Source organism: Dunckerocampus dactyliophorus, chromosome 3 (genome assembly GCF_027744805.1).
Source record: "Dunckerocampus dactyliophorus isolate RoL2022-P2 chromosome 3, RoL_Ddac_1.1, whole genome shotgun sequence".
Classification (NCBI taxonomy): Eukaryota; Metazoa; Chordata; class Actinopteri; order Syngnathiformes; family Syngnathidae; genus Dunckerocampus; species Dunckerocampus dactyliophorus.
In genome coordinates this window covers 37,951,008-37,976,119 of record NC_072821.1, presented here as the reverse complement: position 1 = coordinate 37,976,119, position 25,112 = coordinate 37,951,008, and the positions used below count along the sequence as shown (strand labels likewise).

The window sequence follows — 25,112 nt, the reverse complement described above, 5'->3', positions numbered from 1 at the left end:
TCGCTCGGGTGTAATTGGTTGTTTCTCAGTCGAATTCACTTGGCCACGCCTAAAAAAGCGTGGGCGCCACAATTAAAGTCTGATAGAGATGAGTATGGTGAAAATGGATTTAAATACAGACATTAGATACAACAAACATGCCTTTTAAGCTTAACTTTACAATCGAAACGTACTCAAGTACATCAGACAGCGAATATCCATACTTCCCGCATTAAAATAAACGTCGCTACTTTCACTTTGAAAATACAGGCAGGAAGTGAACTATCGTTAATGCTTTAACCATAGAAACAGATAGACGCCGCATCGAGCGCTGAGCCGTACGTCAACGTCGCTTTTGGTGCCTAACTGTTTCCCAAGTATATCAGTGCGTTTGTGTGAATGTATAAACGAGAGGAATTAACTTACATTTCTTTGTAGAAAGGGGCTTTATGAAAAGGACATTGTCTTGTATTCTACATTTACAACGCAGCCTTGACCCATCCAATATGGCGGTGGCGTCGACGTATGGCAGCACTGGCCAAACCCACTCGATGCGGCGTCTAACCAACGCCTTCTTCGCTTAGTTTAGGACAGATGTGTCCAAATTTTCCCACCAAAAGGCCGAATGCTGAGAAATCAAAGCATGCAACGGCCATTTTTCTATACTATATATACACAGTATATACACATATATACACTGCTCAAAAAAATTAGAGGAACACTTCGAAAACACATCAGATCTAAACTGGGGGAAAGATGATCTTGAATATCTTTCCTTATAATAAGTGGGTGATGTATTAGTAACAAAATGATGCCACATAATTTGATAGAAATGAAAATATTCACCCTATAGAGGGGGGAAATCAAAGACACCCCAAAAATGAACGTGAAAAAATGATGCAGCACACTGGTCCATTTTGCTAAAATGTCATTGTAGCAACTCAAAATGATTCTCAATAGTTTGTGTGGCCCCCACGTGCTTGTACGCATGCCTGTCAACGTTGGGGCATGATCCTAATTAGACTACGGATGGTGTCCTGGGGGAATAATAGAAACACACGTGTTGCCACAGAAATAACTTTATTACAGACAGGTTGTGTTTACAAGGCGACTTCCCCCAGGCTGGCTGGCTAATTAACCAAATACAGTTCAATCGCAGCTGTAAATTATTATGGCTGCTGCGGACAGGCAGGATGGAAATGACACTGACGAGCAGCGCTGATCTGATGCGGGAGGGGGGGTGGATGAAAAATATCCAAACTTCATGTCAGAGTACCTGAGAGAGAGGCGGCCTGCGTGGGAGAGACAGAGGACTCCTGGCAGCTAAAGAGCATGATTACATGAACTGGGGAGATGCAAAAACAAAGTCAAATAAAAATACAAAAGTAGTTTTAGTACGGCATACTGCAAAAGTTAACCTACCACATGATAAGTATTTAATATTTATTCATGAGCCAGCTCTTTGGAGACCATTTCTATCCAGTTTAGGCTTTCAGGAAAGTGGAATCGCAGAGAAAAATGCTCATTTCTCACACACACGACTGAGGTTAAATGGTTTCTCTATCTCCTCGTCCTATGATGACATGTTTTCCTTAAAAAAATTACCAGAGAATATATAGTGCCATTGAAAACCCCACCCACAGGATAGAAAAAGATGGAAAGGGGGGGTGGGGGGGTGGGGGGAGCCCTTTGCTTATAGCGATGATGCTCCAGCAGACGTCCTCAGTAGCTACGTCCAAACATGGTGTAGTACTGTGCTGCCTCTTTGCCGCTCACGCACATCTGACCCGGCTGCAGCGTCTTCAGGGGGGAGAAGGGGATACACAAGCTCTTTGCTCCCATGGATGGAGCTCCGGGCTCCAGGTCCTGGTCCCTGACGCACGAAAAGCAAACTATGAAGCACTAAAAAGACAAAAAGGAGGACACTGTTGTGTTGCGGAGATGCACGTACTTGGCAGTGGTCTTCTTGATCCAGTCCTCGCACTCGATGCCTCCACAGAAGGGGATCTGGACGATCTACCAAAAGGACAAACGTGTCAACGCAAAGTCGGAGGCGAGGACGTGCACTTGCACAGAGTCCTCGAGTCCTCACCTTGCCGAAGTCCAAGTCCTTCTGGAACTGTTCCATCGTGTCTGCAACCACCATGTGACTGTGCAGGTCATTTGACGCTCTGGAAAAATGAAATACAACGTCACACTTTATCAAACATTTCCGAACCTTTTCCAATGAGGGCCACATAGTAAAAAAAGGAAAGGATGCAACACATGTAGATATGCTAAGAAGTTATATGTAGTTAAAAAAAAAAAAAAAAACTGCACCTCAGCTTTGGGTGGAAAAGCCGATGAGTATTTTTTTTTCCCATTTTTTAAATATTTAAAATTCCATCGACGTTTTCACTCATAATATTAAGAATTTATTTTCGTAAAATTACAGCTGTTTTTGCCCCCATTTCTGCTGTTTTCTTTTATTATTTCAACCTTTTTGAAAACATGTAAAACTATTTCAACGTTCTTCTTGTAAAATGTCATATTATTATTGAATCATATTATTACTCCCGTAACATTGAGACTTAATTCCCATAATATTAGAGCTTCTTCTCCAACCTAATTTTCCAAAATGTACAACTTTGTGTTTTGTTTCTCATATTACAACTTAAAAAAACAAAATATTTTTTCTTTTTTATTTCACTTCTATGCTACTAAAATGCCATTTTCCATATTATTCCAAGTTTATTCTTGTAAATTTGCGACTTTTTTCCTCGCTAGAAAACGACTTCTCATAAAATTACAACTGTTTTTTTTTCCCCTGCCGTTTTTAAAATTTCAACCTTATTTTTTTATTTAAACTATTTCAACTTTCTTGTACAATTCTGGTTCATTATTATTATAATTATTATATTATATTATATTTATTAGTCCCCACAATAGTATTACTTTTTCCCCAACCTAACTTTCAAAAATTGACACCTTTATCATGTTTTGTTTCTCATATTAACACTTTAAAAATATTTTTTTCTTTAATATTTAAATTCTATGCTAAAAGAATACATTTTCCCCCTCATAATATTACAGGTTTATTGCTACTTTTTTCGTCACTAGAATACAACTTTTTCCTCTTAGTATTTTGCCTTTATTCTTGTAAAATTACATCTGTTTTTGTCATTTCTACCTTCATTTATTTCAATATTTCCATTTCAACTATTTAAACTTTCTTCTTGCAAATTTTCATCTCGTAATTATTAATATAATTATATTATATATACTTTGGCTGCGGTTTGTTGTTTTAGTAATGTGATGTGTTCTTTGGACACCTTTGATGTATTTCTGGCTGGTTCGCGTCAAGGCCAGTGGGCGTAGCGTACAGGTGAGCGGGTTGTGCTACATTGAGTTAGCAACATGACAACTTACTTCTTGAACAGGCAGCTCTGAATGTCCTCCAAGATGGCGGTCAGCTTCTTCTCCACCTCGGCGTCCGGGATGGTCATCTTCTCGCCCGTGTCTCTCCTCACGGCGACACACTGGCGCTGCTGCATGTCCTTGGGGCCCACTTCGAGACGGATGGGAACGCCCTGCACACCAAGAGAGGAGGATGTTACTCTTCCCCACGGCTAATAAGCAGCATTTGTTTCGGACCTTCAGCTCCCAGTGGTTGAACTTCCACCCTGGCGAGTAGTTGTCTCTGAGGTCGCTCTTCACTCTGATGTTAGCAGCCTGCAGCCTGTTGACGTATTTGGAGCACTGGTTCATCAGCGCCTCCTTGTCCTGCTCTGGCAGAGACGCCGTGATGCCGCATGGAATGATGACAACCTGGCAACGTGGAAAGAGAGAGCGCATGAGGGGAGCATTACAGCGACATCATTCAGTGAGCGTAGGGCATCCACCTGCAGGCAGGCCACTCTGGGCGGAAGGACCAGCCCCATGTTGTCTCCATGGACCATGGTGAGGACACCGATGGTCCTGGTGGTGAGGCCCCAGGAGTTCTGGAAGGCCAGCTGCTTCTCGCCGGGCTTCTTGGGATCCTCAAACATGATCTCAAACATCTTGGAGAAGTTCTGACCCAGATGGTGGGAGGTCGCACCCTGTCGCAGCCACGTGACGCAGGAGTTAGCATGTGAAGATATTCGCCCGCCAAACAGGAGGCGGTACCTGGATGGCTCGTCCGCTGGCGGAGATGTAGGCTTCCACGGTGGTGGTGTAATCTCCTCCGGCAAACTTCTCCTTCTCAGTCTTCCTTCCCTTCACCACGGGGATGGCCATCAGCTCCTCGTACACTCTGGCGTACAGGTCCAGGATCTGAAGCACCTGCAAACAAGTGTGGGGTTCTTGGTGATTTTATTTGAAGGTGATGCCTATGAAGGCGTTTCCATGGTTACCTCCTCCGCTGCCTCCTCTTTGGTAGCGAAGGCCGTGTGTCCCTCCTGCCACAGGAACTCTCGCGTCCTCAGGAAGGGCTGGGGGTGCTTGAACTCCCATCTCTGGACAGGGGCGAGACAGCGTGGTTAAGACGTCTGGCTTACTTCAGGCTAAGTTAGACCGGGGAACGCTCGACACTCACCACCACGTTGCACCACTGGTTGAGTTTGATCGGCAGGTCCCTGTGGGACTGCACCCATTTGGCGTAGGCCGGGTACATCACTGAAACCACACAAAGCATGTCAAGCGCCAAAGCAGCCAAAGATGAGGCCATGTTGGCCAATCACAAATCAGAAGAAAGTAACGAGTAGAAAAGGCACAATAAATAAAAATGGAAGGACAAGACGGCTAGCGTACATGTGCCTGTCACGCTAATCGATACATCCATTAATCGAACGATTAAAAAAAAAAAAAAAAATGGATAGAGAGCGTGAACCCTCCTGTCCTCTCATTCAGCCTCTTTGTGGAGGCGGGGCTACTAGTGGGTGGACCCAAGGTGCTAGCAACAAATTAGCCTGATGAGAAAGCATACGTTAACATGAATGAAGGCACAGAGGCGACAGTTTCTAAGGCCAACGCCACAGCCGCAGGGTGGGAATATTTCCCTTTTAAAGAGAATGAACAAGGTGAGCGCATGAGTGACATTTGTTTGTAAGTAGTGACGAGGAAGCAGGGGAACACGACCAACGTGTGAAACACAACCATCCTTGGGGGGAAAAAAATAAAAAAACGACAACTGGACGCGCAGCAGAACCTTCGTCCCGACAGCCAGCGCTTACTGAGGCGTTTGGTCGGCAATGTAAATATAAACAAAATAGCACAAAATCGTGTGCGCTCAGACGGTGTCGTTCGCTGCAGTGCAAAAGAAATGCAACTGGAATGCACCAGATGCAACAAATGGCCCCTGGGCCGCACTTTGGACACCACTGCTTTTCAGTGGTTTCAACCACAACTGTGGACTATTTAGCTTGTTAGCCTCCTTCATTGCTTCATTGCGAGCGAACAATGGTAATTAAAGAGAGACGGGGAGTGTAATTGTAGCTGGAGCTAACACATGTGTTACAAAAGTCATATACGCATGAGAAATCATGTAAAAAAGGCGACCAATCACAGCCTCTACTGCCCGTGTCGCCGCAGCACGAGGTTAGATTTCTTTTGGAGGTGTAAGTCACGCCAGGGTTTGCAAGGGGAGGAGCGAGCCGGGGTAGCGTACACACGGGGAAAAATGTGTGGCAAGTATGAAAAGTGTTGGCAGGTTTGTGGGACATTTTTAAATCACGTTGTGTCATCTGACCTGTCTCACTGGTGGGTCTGACAGCAATGGGCTCTGCCAGCTCCGTCTTCCCTGATCGGGTTACCCAGGCAACCTGGAAAGCAGGACAGTAAAATACCGATGTACTGTATATAACCTGAATCATTACCCTTGGCGTGTGTTTACCTCTGGAGCAAAGTCCGCAATGTGGGTCTTCTCTTTCTCCAGGGCAGCCTGAGAGACAAACATGGGGAAGTAGCAGTTCTCCACTCCCAGCTTCTTGATCTCCCGGTCAAAGAAGTCTTTAATGGCCTCCCAGATGGCGAAGGACCAGGGTCGCAGGACGTAGCAGCCGCTCACGTCGTAGTACTCGATCATCTCGGCTTTGGTGATCACCTGCGACGAGACGAATACGCTTACATTAGCAGCTGTCGTGGAGCTCGAGCTTTTATTCATCTAAGGCAGGGGTGTCCAAACGTTCTTCCAGGGAGGGCCACATAGTGAAAAATGAAAGGATGCAACTTTGCAACTTGGTGTTTTTGTAAGAGAAAAAACTATAGCATCGACTTTAGTCTTTGCTGTTTTTTCTGCATTTTGGCTAACCTTTTTTTTTTTGTTTTATTTTGAAATTATTTCAAGTTCCTTCTTAATAATCTTTGTAAAATGATAACTTTATTCCCATAATATTTAAAGTTTCTCTCCAATCTAGTTTTCCAAAACTTACTTTATTTTGTTTCTCATATTACAACTTAAAAAAAAAAAAAATTATTTATTCTTTAATATTTCAACTCTCTGCTACTAAAATGACATATTTTTTGTCATAATATTAAGAGTTTATTCTCGTAAAATTTTGTCTTTTTCTCTGTAGAATACAACTTTTTCCTCTTAATATTTTGACTTTATTCTCCTAAAACTACAGCTGTTTTTTCCCCATTTCTGCTGTTTTTATAATTTCCCACTATTTTCTTCTCATAATGAAAACTGTATTCCCATATTATAATATCATTTTCAACAAAAATTACAACTTTATTTTGGTTTGTTAGTTTTTCATACAATTACAACTTTTACAAAAAGAATAGTTTTTCTTTAATATTTCAGCTCTGTGCTACTAAAATTAAATTTTTCCTCATGACATTGCAAGTTTATTCTTGTACAATTGCAGCTTTTTTTCCCTCCCTCTTATGTTGATTTTATTCTCGTAAAATTACAGCTGTGTTTCAACGTTTTGTTCATAATTATGACCCATAATATTTTGACTTTTTTCTTGTATCAATGTAACTTGTTCAGAACCTAATGTTCCAAAAAATACAACTTTGTTTTTTTTCCCATTAAATTACAACTTTTTATGTCATTTTTTAATTAAAAATTTCAATTTTAAACTACTAAAATGACAGTGCTTTTCCTAATATCACACTGTTATTCTAGTAAAATCATGACGTTTTCTTGTTAAATTTATATTAAAATTAAAATTAAATTTACCCATTTATGCTGGGGTTTTTTCCCCCAAGTTTTCTTGTTAAATTGTATTTTTAGAATGTGCTGTGTGTGTGTGTGTGTGTGTGTGGTGGCTCACCTGAGAGTACCAGTCTGCCAGGTTCTCCTCTTTCTTAGCTTCCAGACCCAACCTGAAAGGACAAAGACAGCTAATGATAATGTAGGAATAAATGCATTAAAAAAAATACCATAGTAGTGAAGAATGAATGGGACTCAAAGATAAAAAGAAGGGATAGTTTTCCTTTGTTTTGGGGGTTTTGGGACCCCAAAAGGGAGGAATTATATTGAAGAATTAATCTTCTGTCAACTCCAATTTTCACTAAAGATGATGACAGCTGCTCTGCAAAACATGTTTTGGTCAATTTTTTTAATGTTGAGGGTGTGCCTTACTCCTGCCAAAAAGCCCCGCTAAACCTTTAAACCCCAAACAATCACTGTTATGGTTTAGAGACCTATTTAGCTATGGTTAAATAAAGTGGAGCACTGCAGATGTGTCTTGTTTTAATTTCTCAATAGTCCACGACAATAGCAACCAGTCAAAGGTTTAGACACCACTCATTCAGGAGGATGGGAAGTGCATCTAAACTTTTGACTATAGAAAGTAAAGAGCACTTTAAATGGTTTTTCAGAGTTTCTATCAAGCTAGTAGTCTCACCGTGTTTGCTTCTTAGGACCCTGACTGTCTCCTGCGCCTCCAGCTCCTCCGGAGGGATCCTTGCCCTGATTGGCCTTGTCTCCTTTCCCCTTCTTTGCTCCACCACCACCAGCTGCTCCACCTCCTCCCTGCTTCTCAGACTTGTTCTCCCTCTCCTTGCGGTTCTTGTCCTCGCCTCCGGCAGCCGACACCGGTTTGTACTCCTGCCCGGTCAGAGTCTTGTAGTTGTTCTTCAGGTCCAGCAAGGTCTTCACTGCTTCATCCACCTGGTCCTGGACGAGGAAAGAAGTGTTTAAATCCACTTGAGCGGCAGAAAGCAGATGCTCACTCAGCCCTTGCTTAACAACACAAATGTATATCAAGGTTTGTGATCAAAACCAAAGCCAGGTCTAGCTGTTGGATTTACATGTAGGCGGTGTTTGTTGGTGCAATGTTCTCACCCTGGGGGCCTTTTCAGCCTTCAGTTTCCTGACCACGTCTCCCTGCTCAGCCACCTTCTCAAAGAGGCCGGCGGCAGAGGCGGTGGCGCTTTGGATCGGAGCGGAGGCTTTCTGAACCGGAGGTGCTGCTCCGGGTTTGTAGTCCTCGCCGGTGGCCTGTTTGAACTCGGCCTTCAGGGCGAGCAGCTGCTTCACCGCCGCTTCCACTTGATCCTGGCGGGGAACAAAGACGTCAGCCAAATGAATGCTAAGGTGCTTGCGTCCCAGTCGGTACGGTGGTGATGTGTTTGCAGGTGTACCAAAAGACTGGATTTGAACAGTTTGTGAGCGATGGATTTAAAATGTTTCTAATTTTGCAGACGGTTTTATACCTTGGGGGCTTTTTGCGCCTTCAGTTTCCTGACAACTTCTCCCTGTTGTACGACGCGCTCGTACAAGCTGGATGCAGCAGAAGATGAGGCGGAGGAGCAGTAGGAGGAGGAGGAGGAGGAAGAGGAAGAGGAGGAAGTCACAGCGGAAGGAGCAGGGGAAGCAGACTGGACCATCCCGGGTTTGTAATCCTGACCCGTCAGCTTTTTAAACTCCCCCTTGAGTGCCAGGAGCTGCTTGACTGCCGCATCGATTTGGTCCTGGTACCATCAACACATCAGCTTGTAGCTGCGGGGTACTGAACGCTAACGGCATGCAAATGATGGCGAGGGACGGTGGTCATAGGGGGAATTAGCGAGGACACGAGCGCCATAGGATGAGCATGCATGAGGACGCACTTGACGCAACAGATGACAGTAGAAAGTGGACACAGAACTAAGACACAGCAAGCGTGAGGCGCGGACACGGCGAACGACTCAAAACACAAATCATTCGGGTTGGTTACCTTCGACGCCTGCTCTGCCTTCAGCTTCCTGACCAGCTCGCCCTGCTGAGCGACACGCGTGTATGGGCAAGGGGCGGAGTCTCCAGATTGGGCAGCTGAAGCTGGGGTGGCGGTGGGCGGAGCCATTCCTGGCTTGTAGTCCAAACCAGTCTGCTCCTTAAACTGAGCCTAGAAAAAGAAAAAAACAAAACAAAACAGAATGAATGAAACAGAAAACAGAATACATATACTGTCAAAAACCATGCCTTCAGGAGCCAAGTAAGCAAAGTACACATACAGTATACCTACTCAAGTGTACTCATGGTAGTCCTCCATTTGAGACACAGCTAAAAACTCAAAATGACCCAAAAGTCAAATCCATAGCAGGCACGCTCATCTGTGACTGCCTAACAAAAGATGTGCCATTAATAAATGCGAATGCTGCTCTTGTGCAATTAGTGACAGTGGCAACCTTGCACAAAGTACTTCCAACAACTCCCGATAAGACTGGAAATACCCCAAAAAGCCAGGGAAATTGCTAGAACACAATGTGTCATTTCATTAATGCGAAGGCTCCTTTTACAGATAACAGCAGCAAACTCAAAGTCAATCAAATAAGACTGGAAATAGTCCACAAAGTCAGGAAAATTGCACTAATACAGCACAATTAATTTATGTGATTTCTCCCCTTCCAAGTAATTAAGAGCGACAACCTTGGGCAAAATAAATCAGAAAGCATTCCAAATGAGACTGGAAATAGTCCACAAAGTCAGTGAAATTGCAGCAATAAAGCAAAATAGAAGGTGCCATTTAATGAATGTGATCACCCCACCAGCACACAATTAGTAACTGCAGCAAACTTGAAGAAAATAAATCAGAAAGACTCCAAATAAGATCGTGAATAAGCCACTGAGTCAGAGAAATTTCAGCAATACAGCAGAAAGGAATGTGTCATAAACAGCGCCAACCTTGTGCAAGATAAATCAGACTCCAAATAAGACTGGAAATAGTCCACAAAGTCAGGGAAATTGCAGCAACCCAACAGAATTGAACGTGTTATGTAATTAATGCAATCGCCCCTTTTGCAAGTAATTAGTAACAGGGGCAACCGTGAACAAAATAAATCCGAAAGACTCTAAATAAGACCGGAAATAATCCACTGAGTCACAGAAATTGCAGCAATACAACACTCTTGTGACACACGTGAGGACAAGCGGCATAGAAAATGAATCAATGAATGACAGCAGCAACCTTAAACAAAATAAATCAGAATGACTCCAAATAAAACTGGAAATAGTCTACTAAGTCAAAGAAATGTCAGCATTACAGCAGAATGGAAGTGACTGGACAAGTAAACGTATCGTTGCATGAGTGCAAAAGTATGAGCTCAGGCCAGCGGGGGTATTGAACCCAAGGCCGGCACGGTATGGATGGTCTAATCTAAGTATGAGCACGCCCTTAATGATTGAGGTGAAGACCTTCAGACCTTCAGAGAGAGAAGCTTCTGGACCGCCTTGTCCACGTCCTCTTTGGGCGCCTTGGCCGTCTTCAGCTGGCGGACAGCGTCGCCTTGAGCGACGATGCTGGAGAAGACGTCACCCGGTGAGGAGGCCGCGGTGGGTGCCAGGGTGGAGGCTGGGGTGACTTTGGCGGCGGGCACCGGCTAACAAGAAAAAGGTGAAGCCCCAACATCAGAAACGTAGAAGATTGTGAAGGTTTCTCACAAGAAGATGCTGCTCACTGTGTTGGCTGGTGCTTGGCTCTTGCTCTTCTCCTTGTCTTTGTCCTTGGAGCCAGCAGTGGGCATCTCCTTGGTGTGACCATCGGGAACGTAGATCAGGACACACGGACTCTCCTTACAGCTGTGAGGACTGCAGAGGAAAGTTCAGCAGATGTGAGTAGATGAACACGGTTGCGTGACATCACATCTTAAAAGGCGTACCTCACTGGCTCATAGATTTGGTCACAGATGTAGAAGCCCCGCCTCTGCAGCTGAATGATGTCGCCTTTCTTCAGGTCCTTGAGACAGGGGTCGCCCAGCATCTTCTCCTCCATCTGAGAACCAACAAAGACGTCAAAAGCGAGTCCACAACGGCCACCCGAGACGACTTGCAGAACACACCTTGCTCTCCTTGTTGATGTAATCTTTAAAGTTGTCGTCCTTGGTGATGACCGCCTTGGTGATGAGCGGCTGGTAGTTGATGCAGACGGTGGGCAGCAGGGGGGCGCTGCTCGACTCCGCCAGCCAGGTGATCTTGGTGGTCTTCTTGTAGTCCTTGTTGTCCAGATCCAGGCGAGCGTCCATAGAGAGAACTTTGCCATCTGCCGCTCTGAGGGGAGGAGAAAAAGACGCATTTACTGTATGAGTCTATATTATGTCTTATTTTCTATTATTACGTCTACTATATAGGGTAATAGGAGTGTAAAGGAGACTATAGGGGTCTTATTTCATGTCTAGAGGGCTCTAATAATGTTAAAAAGCGTATTTAGAAGGTTGTAATGAAGATTTCTATGCTCCAGTTACAAAAATATTCCATTTATAAATAAGAAATCCTACTTTGCAGAAATGTGCTTATCACGATCGGTTCTGGAACCAATTACCCTCAAAAAGTGAGGTCGTGCTGCACTTTCCTTAAGAATGAATTTAAGACAATCAGTCAGGGTGCTTACTTGTTGATCTTGGTGATGATGAGGTTTCCCCAGTTGATGAAGGTGACCACCTCTCCCTCTGAGAACGTCTCGGCGTCCGCTCCTTCCACCAGGACGCGGGGTCCGTACCACACCTGCTTCATCCCCACCTCGGCATTCTACATGGAAATGAGAAGGGGACTCAACAGGTGTGTGTACATGCACAGATGTACAGTGTGTGTTAGGGATCGAAACCTCTTTGTGGCAGACGATTTGATATGAATCTAGATACACGGGTTACAATACAATTCAAATACGATATATTTTAAAAACAGAACGATTCGATACGATTTGGTACAACGTACAAACAATACGATTGAATACGATACGATACAATTCAATGGTTACATTTGTTGATGTAGATTTGTAGATTAGTCTTACGTTATAAAATAACGTTTCTGCTGAAGTTGTTTGTTGCAAGCGGTGACTTGTCCCACTTTGACGGTCCTTGAAGGCACCATCTAACTTTCTCTCATGCTGCACAGATACTACTATACTGTATTTTTATCCTTTTCCTTTCACCTCATATTTGCACCCAAATGCTGATACTCTGTGGGAATGCATAAGAGTCTGGGCTGGAACTGGTGGATGGTGGCTCTGTATTCATTTAGTGCTTTTAATTTGATGTTGTTCCCGTCTTAGTTTTACACAATACATAAATAAGATAAATTAGATGGCTATAATGTACATATGTTTTGCTGATGTGTTGAAAATCTTTCCCGGTGACTAGCTAGCACGCTGCTAATGCTATTTAGATCCATTCTCGTCTTCAGTCATGCTAGGCTACGGCACATGCGCGGTTGGGAGTCTTGCGATACCCGGTGCATGTCTAACAATCCATCCAAGGATTTATGGCAGACTGTTATCCATCCAAGAGGCCGCTACCGATGCAACCGCATCTTTCACTTGTCAAACCGGATATCCGGTTGCATCGGTTTATTGTTCCCAACCCTAGTGCGTGTGTGTGTGTGTGTGTGTGTGTGTGCGTGTGCGTGTGTGGGAAAAAAAACTACAAACCTTGGGATGTTTGGCCACTTCCTTCATCTCCTCTGTCGCTTTCGCGACAGAAACGGGAACCACATAGGAGCTGGACAGAGCTGTGTATCTGGGGGCTACCGGGTCAATAACCTAAAACACAAACACACAAAAACAGTCACTACAGGACAGCAAACTAATTATATGCTTTTTACACTATAAAAAAAGAAAGAAAAAAAGACATGAGGAACAAAAAAAACCAACCAAAAAAGTGAGTGAATAGTGGCTGCATGCACATAAAAAAAGCAGCGGCTTGTTGGGTCCACAGTTGACTTTTGTGATCATCTCTTTTGCATGAAGCCCCTAGCCCCTTGAATCTCACACACACTCTCTCTCTCACACACACACACACACACACACACACACACACACACACACACACACACACACACACACACACACACACAGATCATCATCATCATAGCGGCTGTGCCTGAGCAGAATAACCAGGGGGGTATGGGAGCTGACAGGGGTGACTGATGAGAAAGAAGGAGGAGGAGGATAGAGAGGACATGGAGGAGAGGAATACCTTCACACAGCTAACAGGCAGCTTGGAAACAGAAGAGTGAGATGCTGTTTAAAAAAAAGGTCACACTGACAAGGACGGAAGGAAAGGATACAGAGACACTCCTCGCAAAAATGTAGGCTTTCGGGTGAAATTTCAGCATGAATAGATAATAAAGTGACACGCAATGGACACTCGTTATTGCTTTATGTCAAGGCCAGCTAGAGCCTGGATACAGTCCAACACTGGTTCTGGGGATGATATTTAGTCGATATCTAAGTCAAACATTTAAGATGGAGTGGGATATCTGCAGCAGGCAAGCACACTGAAGCTGCTTTCTTTCCGAAAACTGACACCAGATGCCTCTAGATGTCACTCAATCCTGGAAGGAATATACGGAAGGTTCCATCAGAAAATGACAGCTCAAACATCAGTCGGGGTGTCACGATATGAGATGATGCAGAAGATCGGGTCGACAAGAACAAGGCGAGATTTTAACATTAATTTTAAGAAAAGTACACTAAGTCCCCAACTAACGAACACAATCAGTTCCAGATGACCGTTCTTATATCGAATTGTTCTTAAGTATGGGAAAAGGTAATATTACCAATGATATAGGTACTACATGTACATGTACACATATAAAGTATATGTGTATGTATGTAAATATGAGTTTGGATGCAGTGGTAATATTAAACCAGGATAATTAATGAAAAAAACAATAATAAAAATGATATAATAATACGTAATGATAAATGTTATTTACCTTTGAAGAGGAGTGGTCAAGCATACGTCGTTGTGGAGGAGGAGGAGGAGAGGAGATATTGAAAAAAGGACAAGTTGTCGTCGTGGTTAGACTCTTCTAAAAGAGGTAGTGTTCTGTGGGTGGTGTAGAATTAAGCAGGCCTATTAACTTTTCATAAACTTTAATCACATGCTCTGTCCGGGTTGTACAATTTAGCTTTCCATTTAGCTTTATTTCCCCAGCGTCTAACTCTTCCTCTGTTGGTTTCATTAACTCTTAAGGCTTCCTCTGTTAGTCCCATTAGCAGTGTCACAGTGCCCTCTACTGGTCAAGCATGTACAGTAGCTGTATAAATACTGATTGAGCGACTACAAGGCAAAATAAAACAAAATATAGACCAGTCGGCTTGTGTTCGTATCCGCGAGTGTTCGCTAGTCGGATGTTCGTAAGTTGGGGACCTAGTGTACAGTGAAAAAATGACTAGACAAACAAACCTATTTTGCAAAGTCAAAAAACAATGCAGCTGCGTTTTGTTTATTGTCCCACAAATTGTCAACATTTTTTGAGAGAAAATAAAGCACTAAAGTTATGGTAATATATAATAATATGTTATAATAATGCAGTATTTTCTTAACGTTATTTTTCCACTGAGTAAAGTTGTGGAAATGTTGTGTGTGGCATGTACTTTCTCACAGGCAATTCCTACAGTCTGTACAACCTTTGCAGAATTTCTTGTCATGCTGGCTTTTCAACACAACATTTGCACTGTTTCGTTGTATTTGCTTTGTCGACCAAACGTCTCTGTGAGTGCTGACCTTCGAGACCAATGCTCTGCATCTCCGTGTGGAGTTTTTTTTTTCCCCAGATGAGAAAACTGGGTTTGTGTTTTGTTGCTTTTCATGTCGCTACCACTTTTGAATAAATTTGGCATACTGACTTGTTCGTGTTGACGGGCTCATCTTGCTCATGATTAATATTCCCACGCAGGGACCGTGGCTTTGCAAGCATCTTTTTCCCTCCTAACTTCTACTACGTTACCTTGCATTGCTCCCCATCAAGCTCCATTGTTTTGCTGTGTGTGTATGCTACCAGTCCCCCCCCGCAGAGACAAAGCAACTGTATGACTGACACAAAGTCTCATTCTGTTGGCTGTTTATGAAGAGTCTACTTGCTGACATTAATGCACAGAGTGAACCCTCTTCCTGCCTGTTTGGAGGCGAGAGACAAGGAAAACAGACACGCGTGCACGTGGCAATGTATGGAAGCCAGCAAAATTAGCCACTTCATTTTCATTCATCGTGCGAGTCACTTACTTATTATCGCCAGACAGTTTTTGCCGGCACGAGAAATCTTTTTAGCGTTTTAATCTCATCCCTCATTGTCAGTCATTAAAATCACAGGAAAAGGTTAAGTAGTGTTGTTATCTGAACGTGAGTGCTCGTAGGGGAAAAAAAAACAAGAGACTTTTATAAATTGTATGGTTAACTTGTGTAGAAACAACACAAACAGCCCTCAGTATGATACACTGCAGTCACACCACACTGCAGTAATACAATTATTCTCTAGCAATCACAAGCATTGAGCACTTCAGTTCTTCTTTGCATTACGTGAAGTTGAGGCTTTTATTACTTTCAAGCGTCTGGACTTGAGGATGAAGCGGGCAGCCAGCCAACCGCAACAACACGCAGCACACTCATGACTGGTATGGTGAAAACGGAAGCATGAAATGAGAGGGTGCAGCTAGTCATGGGGTGGGATTGGGGGGGAAAGCAAAGTAATGTTATGAGACAGGAAACTAAGTAAAAGACAGCAGCAGTTGACATACTGGGGAAGCCATGCTTGCAGAGAAAACAAAGGATCCCGTCTCAACGTGTCACAACTTGACTGCTTCGACATGACTGCCTCCGTTTCATCTGCTTTCTACTCTTCTTTATCCACCGCCTGAGAATTCTCATCCTTTGTGCAATGATGGTGTTAAATGGAAAGAGGAGAAAGTGTACCTTCTTATTAAAGGCCCAAATCTTGTCCCACTCCATGTTCACCACGGACCTCGAACCACCCTGCAGAGAGACAAAAGGGGAAAATAATAATATGATATGATAGTGATAGTAGTGATAGTAGTCAAGTTTTGCCAGTTTAGAAATAGTCTTCCCTCGCTATATTGCGTTTTTTCAAAAAATAATGAAATGATCGCTGTGTCGTGGTTGAAAAAAAAAAAAAGTATATTTCTGCAAAATGAGCGTATTCTTGGCCTAAATGATGTATTTAAGCATAAAAAAGGCTCATTGAACTAAAATACCAATACAAGGCAGAAGAAACATTGGGCCTCATTCACGAAACGTTCTTACGCACAAACGTGTTCTTAAAGCCTTCTTACGAAGATTTTTGGCATTCACGAAACGTGTTCTCAACTTACAGTTCTTAGATCTAAGAACAAATTCTACGAACGCTCAGGAGGACTCTTACGCACAAGCAAAGCTTGCACTTTCAATGCGCAATCGCCCTCATGATAGATTTTGCAACCTGATCCCAAAAAATGTAGTGCAAATAAAATATCCCAACAATTATTTATCATCAAAACAACTAAAATATACTCCCTTGATAAATATATATTCAAATCCCAATTCATCAAAAAAAAAAAAAAAAAAGTAGCTGGCTGGACGTGCGCTGCGCAGAGAGAGAATGTATAGAGACCATTAGATTTATTTGCTGAAAGCAACGAATATTTCATGTCCCGCTTCAGGCTCCAGGCTTCCCTCTCTGTTCTTGCAGGTGTGCAGGATCATCAGAATAACATCGCAATGAAACGTGGTGTGCCTATTGCGCACGTAGCACCCCCAGATAATGACATGCGCCCCCAGCCACGTCTTGAGCCAGAGCACGGGGCTGCTGTATTATTTAGGCAGCGTCTAATAAAATGTAACCACAGAAAAAAATACATTGTCACACACAAACTATGTATTTTGACTTTATTTTTCCATCATGATTGTGTAAATATTTTCTAGAGTTTCCGAAATGGTTTGGTTTCTGATTGATGGCCCGTCTCCTGTTTCCTCCAGATCCCTCCGGTGAAGTCTAATCTTTTTTTTTGAGTCTATTTTAAGTCAAAACACTTCTTTTTAACCTCTGCGGTGGCTCGTTTCTCCGTGGAAACAGCATTTATGTTTCCCGCAATGGTGTTCCATGCCGACTCTTTTTGGATGGCCTGATGACCGGTGGATACACTTGAAAATAAGGTGGTCTTGTGTTCGGTCACTCTTTGTAAAAGCACCTCTATTTCAGTAGAATTGAGGTTTTTCTTCTGTTTGTTGTCCAGCTGCTTCTCAGTCTTGCCCTTGCTTGTTGCCATCTCCACCTCCAGCTGCCTGTTGTGCATGGCACATTTTTTTACCTTATATAGGAAATAAAAGGCGGTGAGCTATGCGAATTAGGCCTTACATGCACGTGCATCGCAGTTGGCATTCATCAACCTAAGAACATCGGTACGAACGATTATCCCTACTTAAGAACGTGTCGTGAATGTGGCGCAGTTTCCAACTCGCGCCTTCTTAAGTACAGTTCTTAAGAAGACTTTTAAGAAGATGTTCGTGAATGAACCCCATTGTACTTGTGAATGTAGCATTCTACACTGGCCACTAGGTGTCGCAAGAATGTCAGATGTGATCACCACAACAGGCAGTTAATGGAGGTTTGGAAAAAATAACAGAATAATCATAACAGGGGCTACTGTTTGGCCATAACCCACGACAAGCTCAAACTCAACTCGGGACCTTTGACGTCACTTCCTGTCTGCCTGGCACTAAGGTCCCCCAGAGATCACGAGCAGGAGTTTTATTCGCTTCTTAAACTGCTTATTTGCGCTTATTATGTTTACTATATTGGGTAGTACGAGTGTAAAGCTATTTAAAGCTGCCATTACGAAAAACAAGGAACTGCTAATGTGTGAGTAGGTTATCTTATTTATGTATAATATGTCTTATTTTCTCTGTTTATATCTACTATATTGGGTAATACAAATGGGGTGTTATTTCATGTCTAGAGGGCTCTAATACAGGTAATGTTAAAAACCGGCTAAGTATGCACGTAATGGGTGGCCTTTCTCGGCAGAATAGGTGTGTCCCATTACCTGCATCAATTAGCTGCCTCTTTTTAGCTGTTTTTATAGCATTACACAGAAAAGTGTATGTAGTGTACATGGTTGGGATTTAGGGAGCCTGATGGCAATATTGAACCTAAAAACAGAACTTCGTGTTTATTAAAGCTGGGTATGGCACCACAAGATGAACTCTGATGAACATACCTGTGCTGATATGAACTGCCTGAGTCCCTCCACGGTCATCCCTCTCCTCAGGACGCCTCTGACGGTGGGGAAGCGAGGGTCGTCCCTGAGAAAAACGTCACCGTGACGTCGCACCGTATACAGATCAGCGCTGCGAGCGCGTAAAAATGGACCCGAACCTACCATCCGTCGACGTAGCCTTCCTCCACAAACCAGGTGAGCTTCCTCTTGGACAGCACCGTGTTGTTGAGGTTGAGTCGGGAGTACTCCCAGATGTATGGCTTCCTGATGCCCAGGGCGTTGATGATCCAGTAGTACTGCTCGTCGCGGTCGTGGTACTCGGTGGTCCTGAGAGCGTGGGTGACATTCTCCCTGCTGTCCACGATGGGGCAGGCAAAGTCGTACGTTGGGTAGACTCTGACAGAGAAGAGATCATTCTTATTAGATCATATTCAATACAACGGATCTCTTGTTTTGGAATTTTACTTGTATGCATTTCCTGTGCGAGGGTGGGGGGCGTTCTTGCAGCGGTACAGGGTGGGGTCCCTCAGGCAGCCATTGTTGGAGTTCATGTCGATCTTGGCTCTCATGCAGCAGGACTGGCCCAGCTCGGTGCCAGCTTTCATCTCCGACCACATCTTCATGTTCTGCTCCACAGCTGCACAGGGAGGAAAAAATAAATAAATAAATAAAACCAACTGCAGGAAACGTTCCAATTCAACAAGAAGCGTCGTCTGCATCGCCATCGTACAGTTCTTCCTGCACTTGGACTCTACGCGCTGCTCCCTCTCCTGCTTCATCTGCTCGGGAGGCGTGTCGTCAATGTAAGCCTTGCCCTCTCTCAGCATCTGCTCGCCCAGCTGCATGATGACGGCAAAATGGTCGCTGGTGTAGGTGAACTGGTCCGGTTGGATCTGCAGCATGGCCACGTCCTCCAGGATCACCTAAGAGAGGGACGCAGAGGCGGATGTGATGTGAACGTGAAAAAAAACGGACAAGTGCACTTTGCGTTCCAAAGATATAAAAACAGCTAAAAGCGGCATCTAATCAATGAGGCATTAATGGGGACGTAATGGGGCACCCCTATTAAAAACACCTCCAAAAAGCTCCAACATGGTTTTATGGTTTTCTATCCATGCTGTGGCGCATGTACTGTAGTAACAGGTACATTCATAACAACATATTATACTTAATTTACACACATAGCGTTAAAAACAAAACAGCAGCAGTGGCGGCAGCTCCAATATGTAGCGTTACCTTTGGCTAGTGGCCTGAGGCATTGTGAGCGAGTGTGTGGTGAAGCTAGTCGCTTGCCGGCCAGTAGCTGGCCGGTGTGGTGTGGCGAGGGGTCACTACGCCAGTAACATAGTTCTTGGGCGTAACAATGTTAATAACAACAAATGGATCAATGTTGGCGCTTTTTGGAGGTTTTTTCAGAAGGCTTTGTGGGTACGTGCCATTACGTTCATTCTTAGCTGCCTATTTTTGTACCTTGAGAAGGCACACAGAAGAGAAAGTGTTCATGTTTCACAGAAGGATTGGGAATGATGGGCAAAATTTGGCAGCCCGAATTGACTTGCTATAATATACAGAGTGGCATTGGAGGATGCCATATCACCCAGCACAATAAACATGTCATTTTGGTATTTTCTTTCAATACAACCCGGGTTCTCACCTTCTCAAAGTCCTCCTTCTCCTTCTCAGGGTTGGTGTCGTCAAAGCGCATGATGAGCTGGCCTTTGAAGGTGACCTGGTAGTGCTGGTTGAGCAGAGCGGCCTTGGCGTGGCCGATGTGCAGATACCTGACAGCAACAAAAAGGATCGCAAATTGAGCTTGCTGAGGGGGGGAAAAAAATCAAAGATATTACTGTTGTGCTTTGTAACCACGGCTAGGCTCACCCGCTGGCTTCGGGTGGGAATCTAACCACCACCTTGCCCATCTCGGCTCCGGGCAAATCCACAAATTTTCCGAGGTCCGCCTTCTTCTCCTTCACCTCAGACTGGCAAAAAAAAGGTCAGGAAAGACATGCTTTCTTTAAATGTTGCACTGAAATTGGTATAAAATGTGCATCATTGCATTATGATTTTATTTTTTGGTTGCATAGGCGCACCTTCTTCTAAGTCGCAAATGTCAAACTTAAGGCCCGCGGGCCAAATGTGGCCCGCCACGTCATTTTATGTGGCCCGCCAGAGTAATTAAATAGGTCAAAAGCATGTTTTGATTTAAAAAAAAAAAAAAAAAAAAAAAAAACTACATTTCCCACAATGCCTGTCGACTACAATACGAAGTCACGGCTCACCGCCACTAAATGGCAGTGTCTCCACATCAATGCCAACGAGTTGAATTGACAAATAAATAATGATCCCAAAATGTCCAGGGAGAGAAAAGTTGATGCGGATGGAAGACAGAACAATTATGCAAACAATTATTTTCATTTTTATAATTTTCTTTCATTAACATTACTTTATAGAAATCTGTTTTCACTTTGACATTAAAGAGTTTTTTTCCAATATTTTTTTGTTAAAAAAGCTAAAATTTATTGACCATGGTTGATTTATGAAAGCAATAAAAGGATAAACCATCAAAGGGGGTGAATACTTCCGATAGGCACTGTAGTTGTAAACTGAGTCAACTTTAATTTTGTAATTTTTAGTTGATTACATATTATTTATGTGTAGCTGCTGTTGCAATTATTTAGTATTGCAGGTTTTATGTTTGTATGCAAACAAATTATTGTAGTCAAACCATCAGTTGGATGCAAGACTGTGTGCAGCCTTTTTTTTTGGTAAAATGCTACATCTGTCATACATGTTGTTAGCAGCTCACAATTGTTGATTTTACAGTAATTAAGCCCATTTTAACTTTGACAAAAACGTTTTGAACAACCTTTTAAACGTTTTATGTTATTTTTCTTAATTCACTTGGATAGTTTGATCCTTGATTGATGGAGTAGTGTGGATTTCATAGGCTGACAAATTCAAATGATTTATGTTGTAACAGAGCAACAAGTAAAGATATTTTTTTTCTATGCAACTGTAATGTTTGTCACTTGAATAAGTAATAAATTTAGAGTTATTTAACATTAAGGAGTTGTTATGTTTACTTTACATTACATTCAATTACATTTAGTTTTATTTATAAGTTACATCTGGCCCTTTGAGGACAGCCATTACGTCGATGTGGCCCAGTTTGACACCCCTGTTCTAAGTCATATTGGTTGGCGTATAACTGCTTCCAACCAGCAGAGGGCGCTATTAATTCATGCCCAATTAGCCTTATATTTGTAAATACATTATTTTGCTGTAAAACAACCCCTTTTTGTATTGTTTATGTTGGTATATTTGAGTTGTCACAAAAGCAAAACAAATGTGTCAAAGTGAAAGTTATGCTTTAAATGTATCTTTTCACAAAAAAGCTGTTTTTCTCCCTTTTTTAGTAGGGAATTGATATTTTCCTGAAACTTACCTATGTTCTACTGCTGATTACGAAAGAACGCAAAAAGGTAGAAACAACCTTTTTTTCCTGATGAAAGACAGGAGTCTAATGTTTCTTTTGTTGGTTCCATGTTTATATAGCCATGGAACACAATATTCTGTGTGCCTTGAAAGATCAGTCAAATTGGTCTAAAATGGACGCTACTGAAGGGGTTGTCTTTTGAAAAATGGCTGGGAATGAATGAGTTAAATATTTTCGAGATGGAGGAGTGCAGGCCATGTAAAAAAACAAGAGCATGTGCACAGCTGTCAACCAATCATATAGGTGACTTACACTGGACCTGGTGGGTGGAGCTTTCTTGCTGGTGTATTTGTTGTCCAAGGCTGTGAAGGGAACCTGAGAGCTCAGGAAGAAGAACCAGCGACTGACGTGGCTGAAGGCTTTGTTCTGGTTGGACCAGTCGCCGTGACCTGGGGGGGAGAGAACCCACCGCCACGTTGAAGGACACATTTGAAACGATGATAAACCCATCAGGATACCAACTTTTGAGGGCGGCCCACACAGACAGGTCGGCCAGGGTGAGGGCGTGCCCCACCAGGAAGGTTCTCAGCGACAGGGCCTTGTCCAGCTCGGCCAGGGCCACCCCCAAGTCAGGCTGACCGCAAAGACGGCGAGCGCTGAACTCCAGCCAGTGGTCCACCTGCAGACACCAACACGCATGATGAAAGAAAACCTGGTATGTCCGCTTTAGCACCATGCAAATCCTCCACACGCGCCTCAGTCTGCTCCATCATGTTGGCTCCATAGAGGCCCAGTGCAGGCGCCACCCGCGCCAGGTAGCGGCTGATGGAGTTGGCATCGTTGAACTGGATGGTACTGTGAGAAAGACAAGGATGTTGGCAGCGTGCATGCATGAGTGTCTTTGAATGGTGGACATAAAGTGTCCTGCTCACTCTGACACATGCAGGCGGGTGTCTTTGCCTTCCTCCACGGACAGCTGCACGCTTCCTTTCACGTGCTCGGCAGTCAGGAGAGCTCCTGGGACGGACGGGAAGAGACAACGCCGTGAAACAATAACCTCGGGCAGCCCCGGCCACCTCGGAGAAGGAAGAAGAGCTACTCTCGCACGTTCTGGCCAGATTGGTTTCGCCGCATCGTTGACATTTCATCACCATTTTGCTCCAAAAGACCGGTCAAACTTGCAAAAAGTGGCCTGGAGCTCCTTTAGCAAGAATGGCAATGTTCTTTCTGCTTCAACCGACGGGCTTAGAAAATGGTGGCATTATGGGAAAAGCGGGAATTTGCGAAAAATGAGCTGAACGTTTTGAGGCTGGAATATTTCAATGGGAAATGGGAAACTTGTAAAGGTGGTCCATTCACTTTCAGTGGGAATTTTTGGTGCAGGAAAATGTGGGATTGTGGGAAAACCGGGAACTTTTGGAACGTGACCATAAATAGTACAGACGTCCCGAACAAGCTGAACCTTTTCACGTTGAAAATGTTTGAATGGCTTAAGAAATGTGGAAGTGGTAAGTGTTCTTGAGCATGCACACGATTTAACCAACCTGAACCCCGGTAATGTGCGGCTTGATACTGAAATATCGATATGTCCGATACCAGCTCTTAATGCCCTGAAATCCATTCTCAAATCAAAACATCGATACTTTCGATGCTTGTCATTTGAGGTGGTGTTTGTCTGAAACGTTGGTCTGTTGAAACGTTGACCCATCGTAAATGAAGCCATGTGTGAATTGTGAATAAAGTTCTCATTCTTAAAGTAGTTCTTAATAATTCATCATTTATTTTAATGGGTTTTCTTATTTGACTTATTTTCTTTTTTTATAATCCTTTAAAATACCATTTTCACATATTTTGTATGATTTTGTCCTCTGTTTTCTATTTTTGCTTGGCTATATTGTAAATAAATTAATTAAAATAAATAAATTAAATATTAATGTATTTAATTTAATTATTTTTTAAATTAACAAATTCATTAAATTATTGGATTATGCCATGATCTCAATTTAGATACTTGATTGATCTCCAAGAGAAATTCTCATTTACAGCAGCTTTACTTTTTAATTTTAAACTTAAAATTGTACTTTTTAAAAATTTACCAGACACATTGGTTGAATTTGAAAAGTATCGGTACCGTCGAAATCAGTCTAATTTTTACTCAGTATCGGATCAGAATTACTTGTATCACACATCACGACTGAACTCCTTTCGACCGTCTTGCATCAGCGTGCAATACCCACCTCAAACGCACAGTGTCGCTGTGTCAGAAGATGAGAGCCCGTTTGGGAACCACGCTATAAACCTGTCGTTCATTAACCCCTTATAACTAACTGACCGCATATGCTTTTATCACACTTCTTCATTAGTGGATGACATGTGACCCGGAAGTTGTTTAAAAAACAGCGCGTTACTGTCTAGTTCAATGGACAGGAACTGATGCAACACTTTGATGTCAAAACATTCGCCCATGCTTCACTCAATAAAATGTTTTTTTGTGTGTCATTTCGAACTCACGCTGAGCTTCTCGAAGTGCAAGAACGACATCTGGAATTTTGAAATATAAGGGTCTACAGTAGTTGAGTGTTATTGTCAACACTGTGCTTGTTTTGGGTGCCACGACGACAAGCTAGCTAGTGGCTAACTGCCTCGCTCGCTACTGTACTGAGCGAGCCACACGCCCCGCTGACTGCTGAATTGAAGGAAGACACAAAAAGTAATGCCGATTTCAAGTCAAATAAAGCATGAAAAAGTCCTCATTTATATGCACACACGTTGGGAGATGCTAGCATCCGCAACTACAATTCAAGTTTCTATGAAGGAAGAGCTGATTGTTTTTATTAAATGTTTCTATTTACTTTGCTAGCACAATAGCTTCCATAACATAGTCACCGAGTTTAAGGGCACTTTCCTCTACAGAAAAGAAAGGTCATTAATATATTTATCCGAGTATACATGAGGCTAAATGGCCATTAAATGTATTCTCAGTCAAGTTTTGCCCATTTGTCAGGTTGACACGTAACAATGCTAACAGCTAGCTAGCCAGCTGTCACCGGGTGCGTGCTGACGAGTGACGTATACAAAAAATGCGATTAAATGCGCGACTCACCTAATGGCGGGTTGCTAGTGTTGATGATGAGGTTTAACGCCATGGTTTAAGATCCAAGGAGGCGTCACTCGCAAAGAGCCAGCTAGCGAAATAAGTGTGCAGAGCCAAGTCAAACCCGACACACTCACAGCAAGAGGAGCGCGCGTGCTCCTTCGCCTTCATGTAGACGATACAGCTTATTACTCCCACCTGGCGGTGCTCGAGTAAACTGCAA

General features: G+C 43.2%; 1 protein-coding gene across 3 annotated transcripts; it reads right to left on the bottom strand.

Annotated features, from left to right (window-relative positions):
• Positions 1–494: 494 nt before the first annotated feature.
• eprs1 (glutamyl-prolyl-tRNA synthetase 1) lies at positions 495–25,080 on the bottom strand. 3 transcript variants are annotated; one of them, XM_054770541.1, is made up of 35 exons: positions 24,899–25,080; positions 22,728–22,812; positions 22,551–22,650; positions 22,318–22,474; positions 22,108–22,244; positions 20,238–20,338; positions 20,014–20,140; positions 19,090–19,282; positions 18,825–18,996; positions 18,522–18,755; positions 18,360–18,444; positions 16,060–16,119; positions 13,339–13,359; positions 12,792–12,902; positions 11,757–11,893; positions 11,209–11,416; positions 11,029–11,141; positions 10,828–10,957; positions 10,573–10,749; positions 9,108–9,275; positions 8,605–8,862; positions 8,234–8,446; positions 7,794–8,065; positions 7,218–7,269; positions 5,831–6,040; positions 5,687–5,759; positions 4,535–4,614; positions 4,353–4,454; positions 4,126–4,281; positions 3,861–4,058; positions 3,613–3,786; positions 3,388–3,548; positions 2,072–2,150; positions 1,931–1,995; positions 495–1,852 (listed from the first exon to the last, which is right to left on the bottom strand). In XM_054770541.1, the coding sequence occupies exons 1-35, from the start codon at positions 24,939–24,941 to the stop codon at positions 1,702–1,704; spliced, it is 4,803 nt and encodes a 1,600-aa protein (XP_054626516.1). In that variant the 5' UTR covers positions 24,942–25,080; the 3' UTR covers positions 495–1,701. The 3 variants fall into 3 exon arrangements, with proteins under 3 accessions (XP_054626516.1, XP_054626517.1, XP_054626518.1); XM_054770542.1 differs by lacking the exon at positions 13,339–13,359 and having other exon boundaries at positions 500–1,852; positions 24,899–25,079; XM_054770543.1 differs by lacking the exon at positions 8,605–8,862 and having other exon boundaries at positions 502–1,852; positions 24,899–25,079.
• Between the last annotated feature and the right edge of the window lie 32 nt (positions 25,081–25,112).

What these genes read in the sequence shown, in the direction of transcription:
- eprs1 (XM_054770541.1), bottom strand. Translation starts at nt 24,941, where the DNA reads ATGGCGTTAAACCTCATCATCAACACTAGCAACCCGCCATTAG. An exon ending in GGCAGTTCATATCAGCACAG is followed by an intron (nt 16,120 to 18,359) that starts GTATGTTCATCA and finishes GTCTCTCTGCAG; the next exon opens with GGTGGTTCGAGGTCCGTGGT. An exon ending in CAGACCCACCAGTGAGACAG is followed by an intron (nt 4,615 to 5,686) that starts GTCAGATGACAC and finishes GTGTGGTTTCAG; the next exon opens with TGATGTACCCGGCCTACGCC.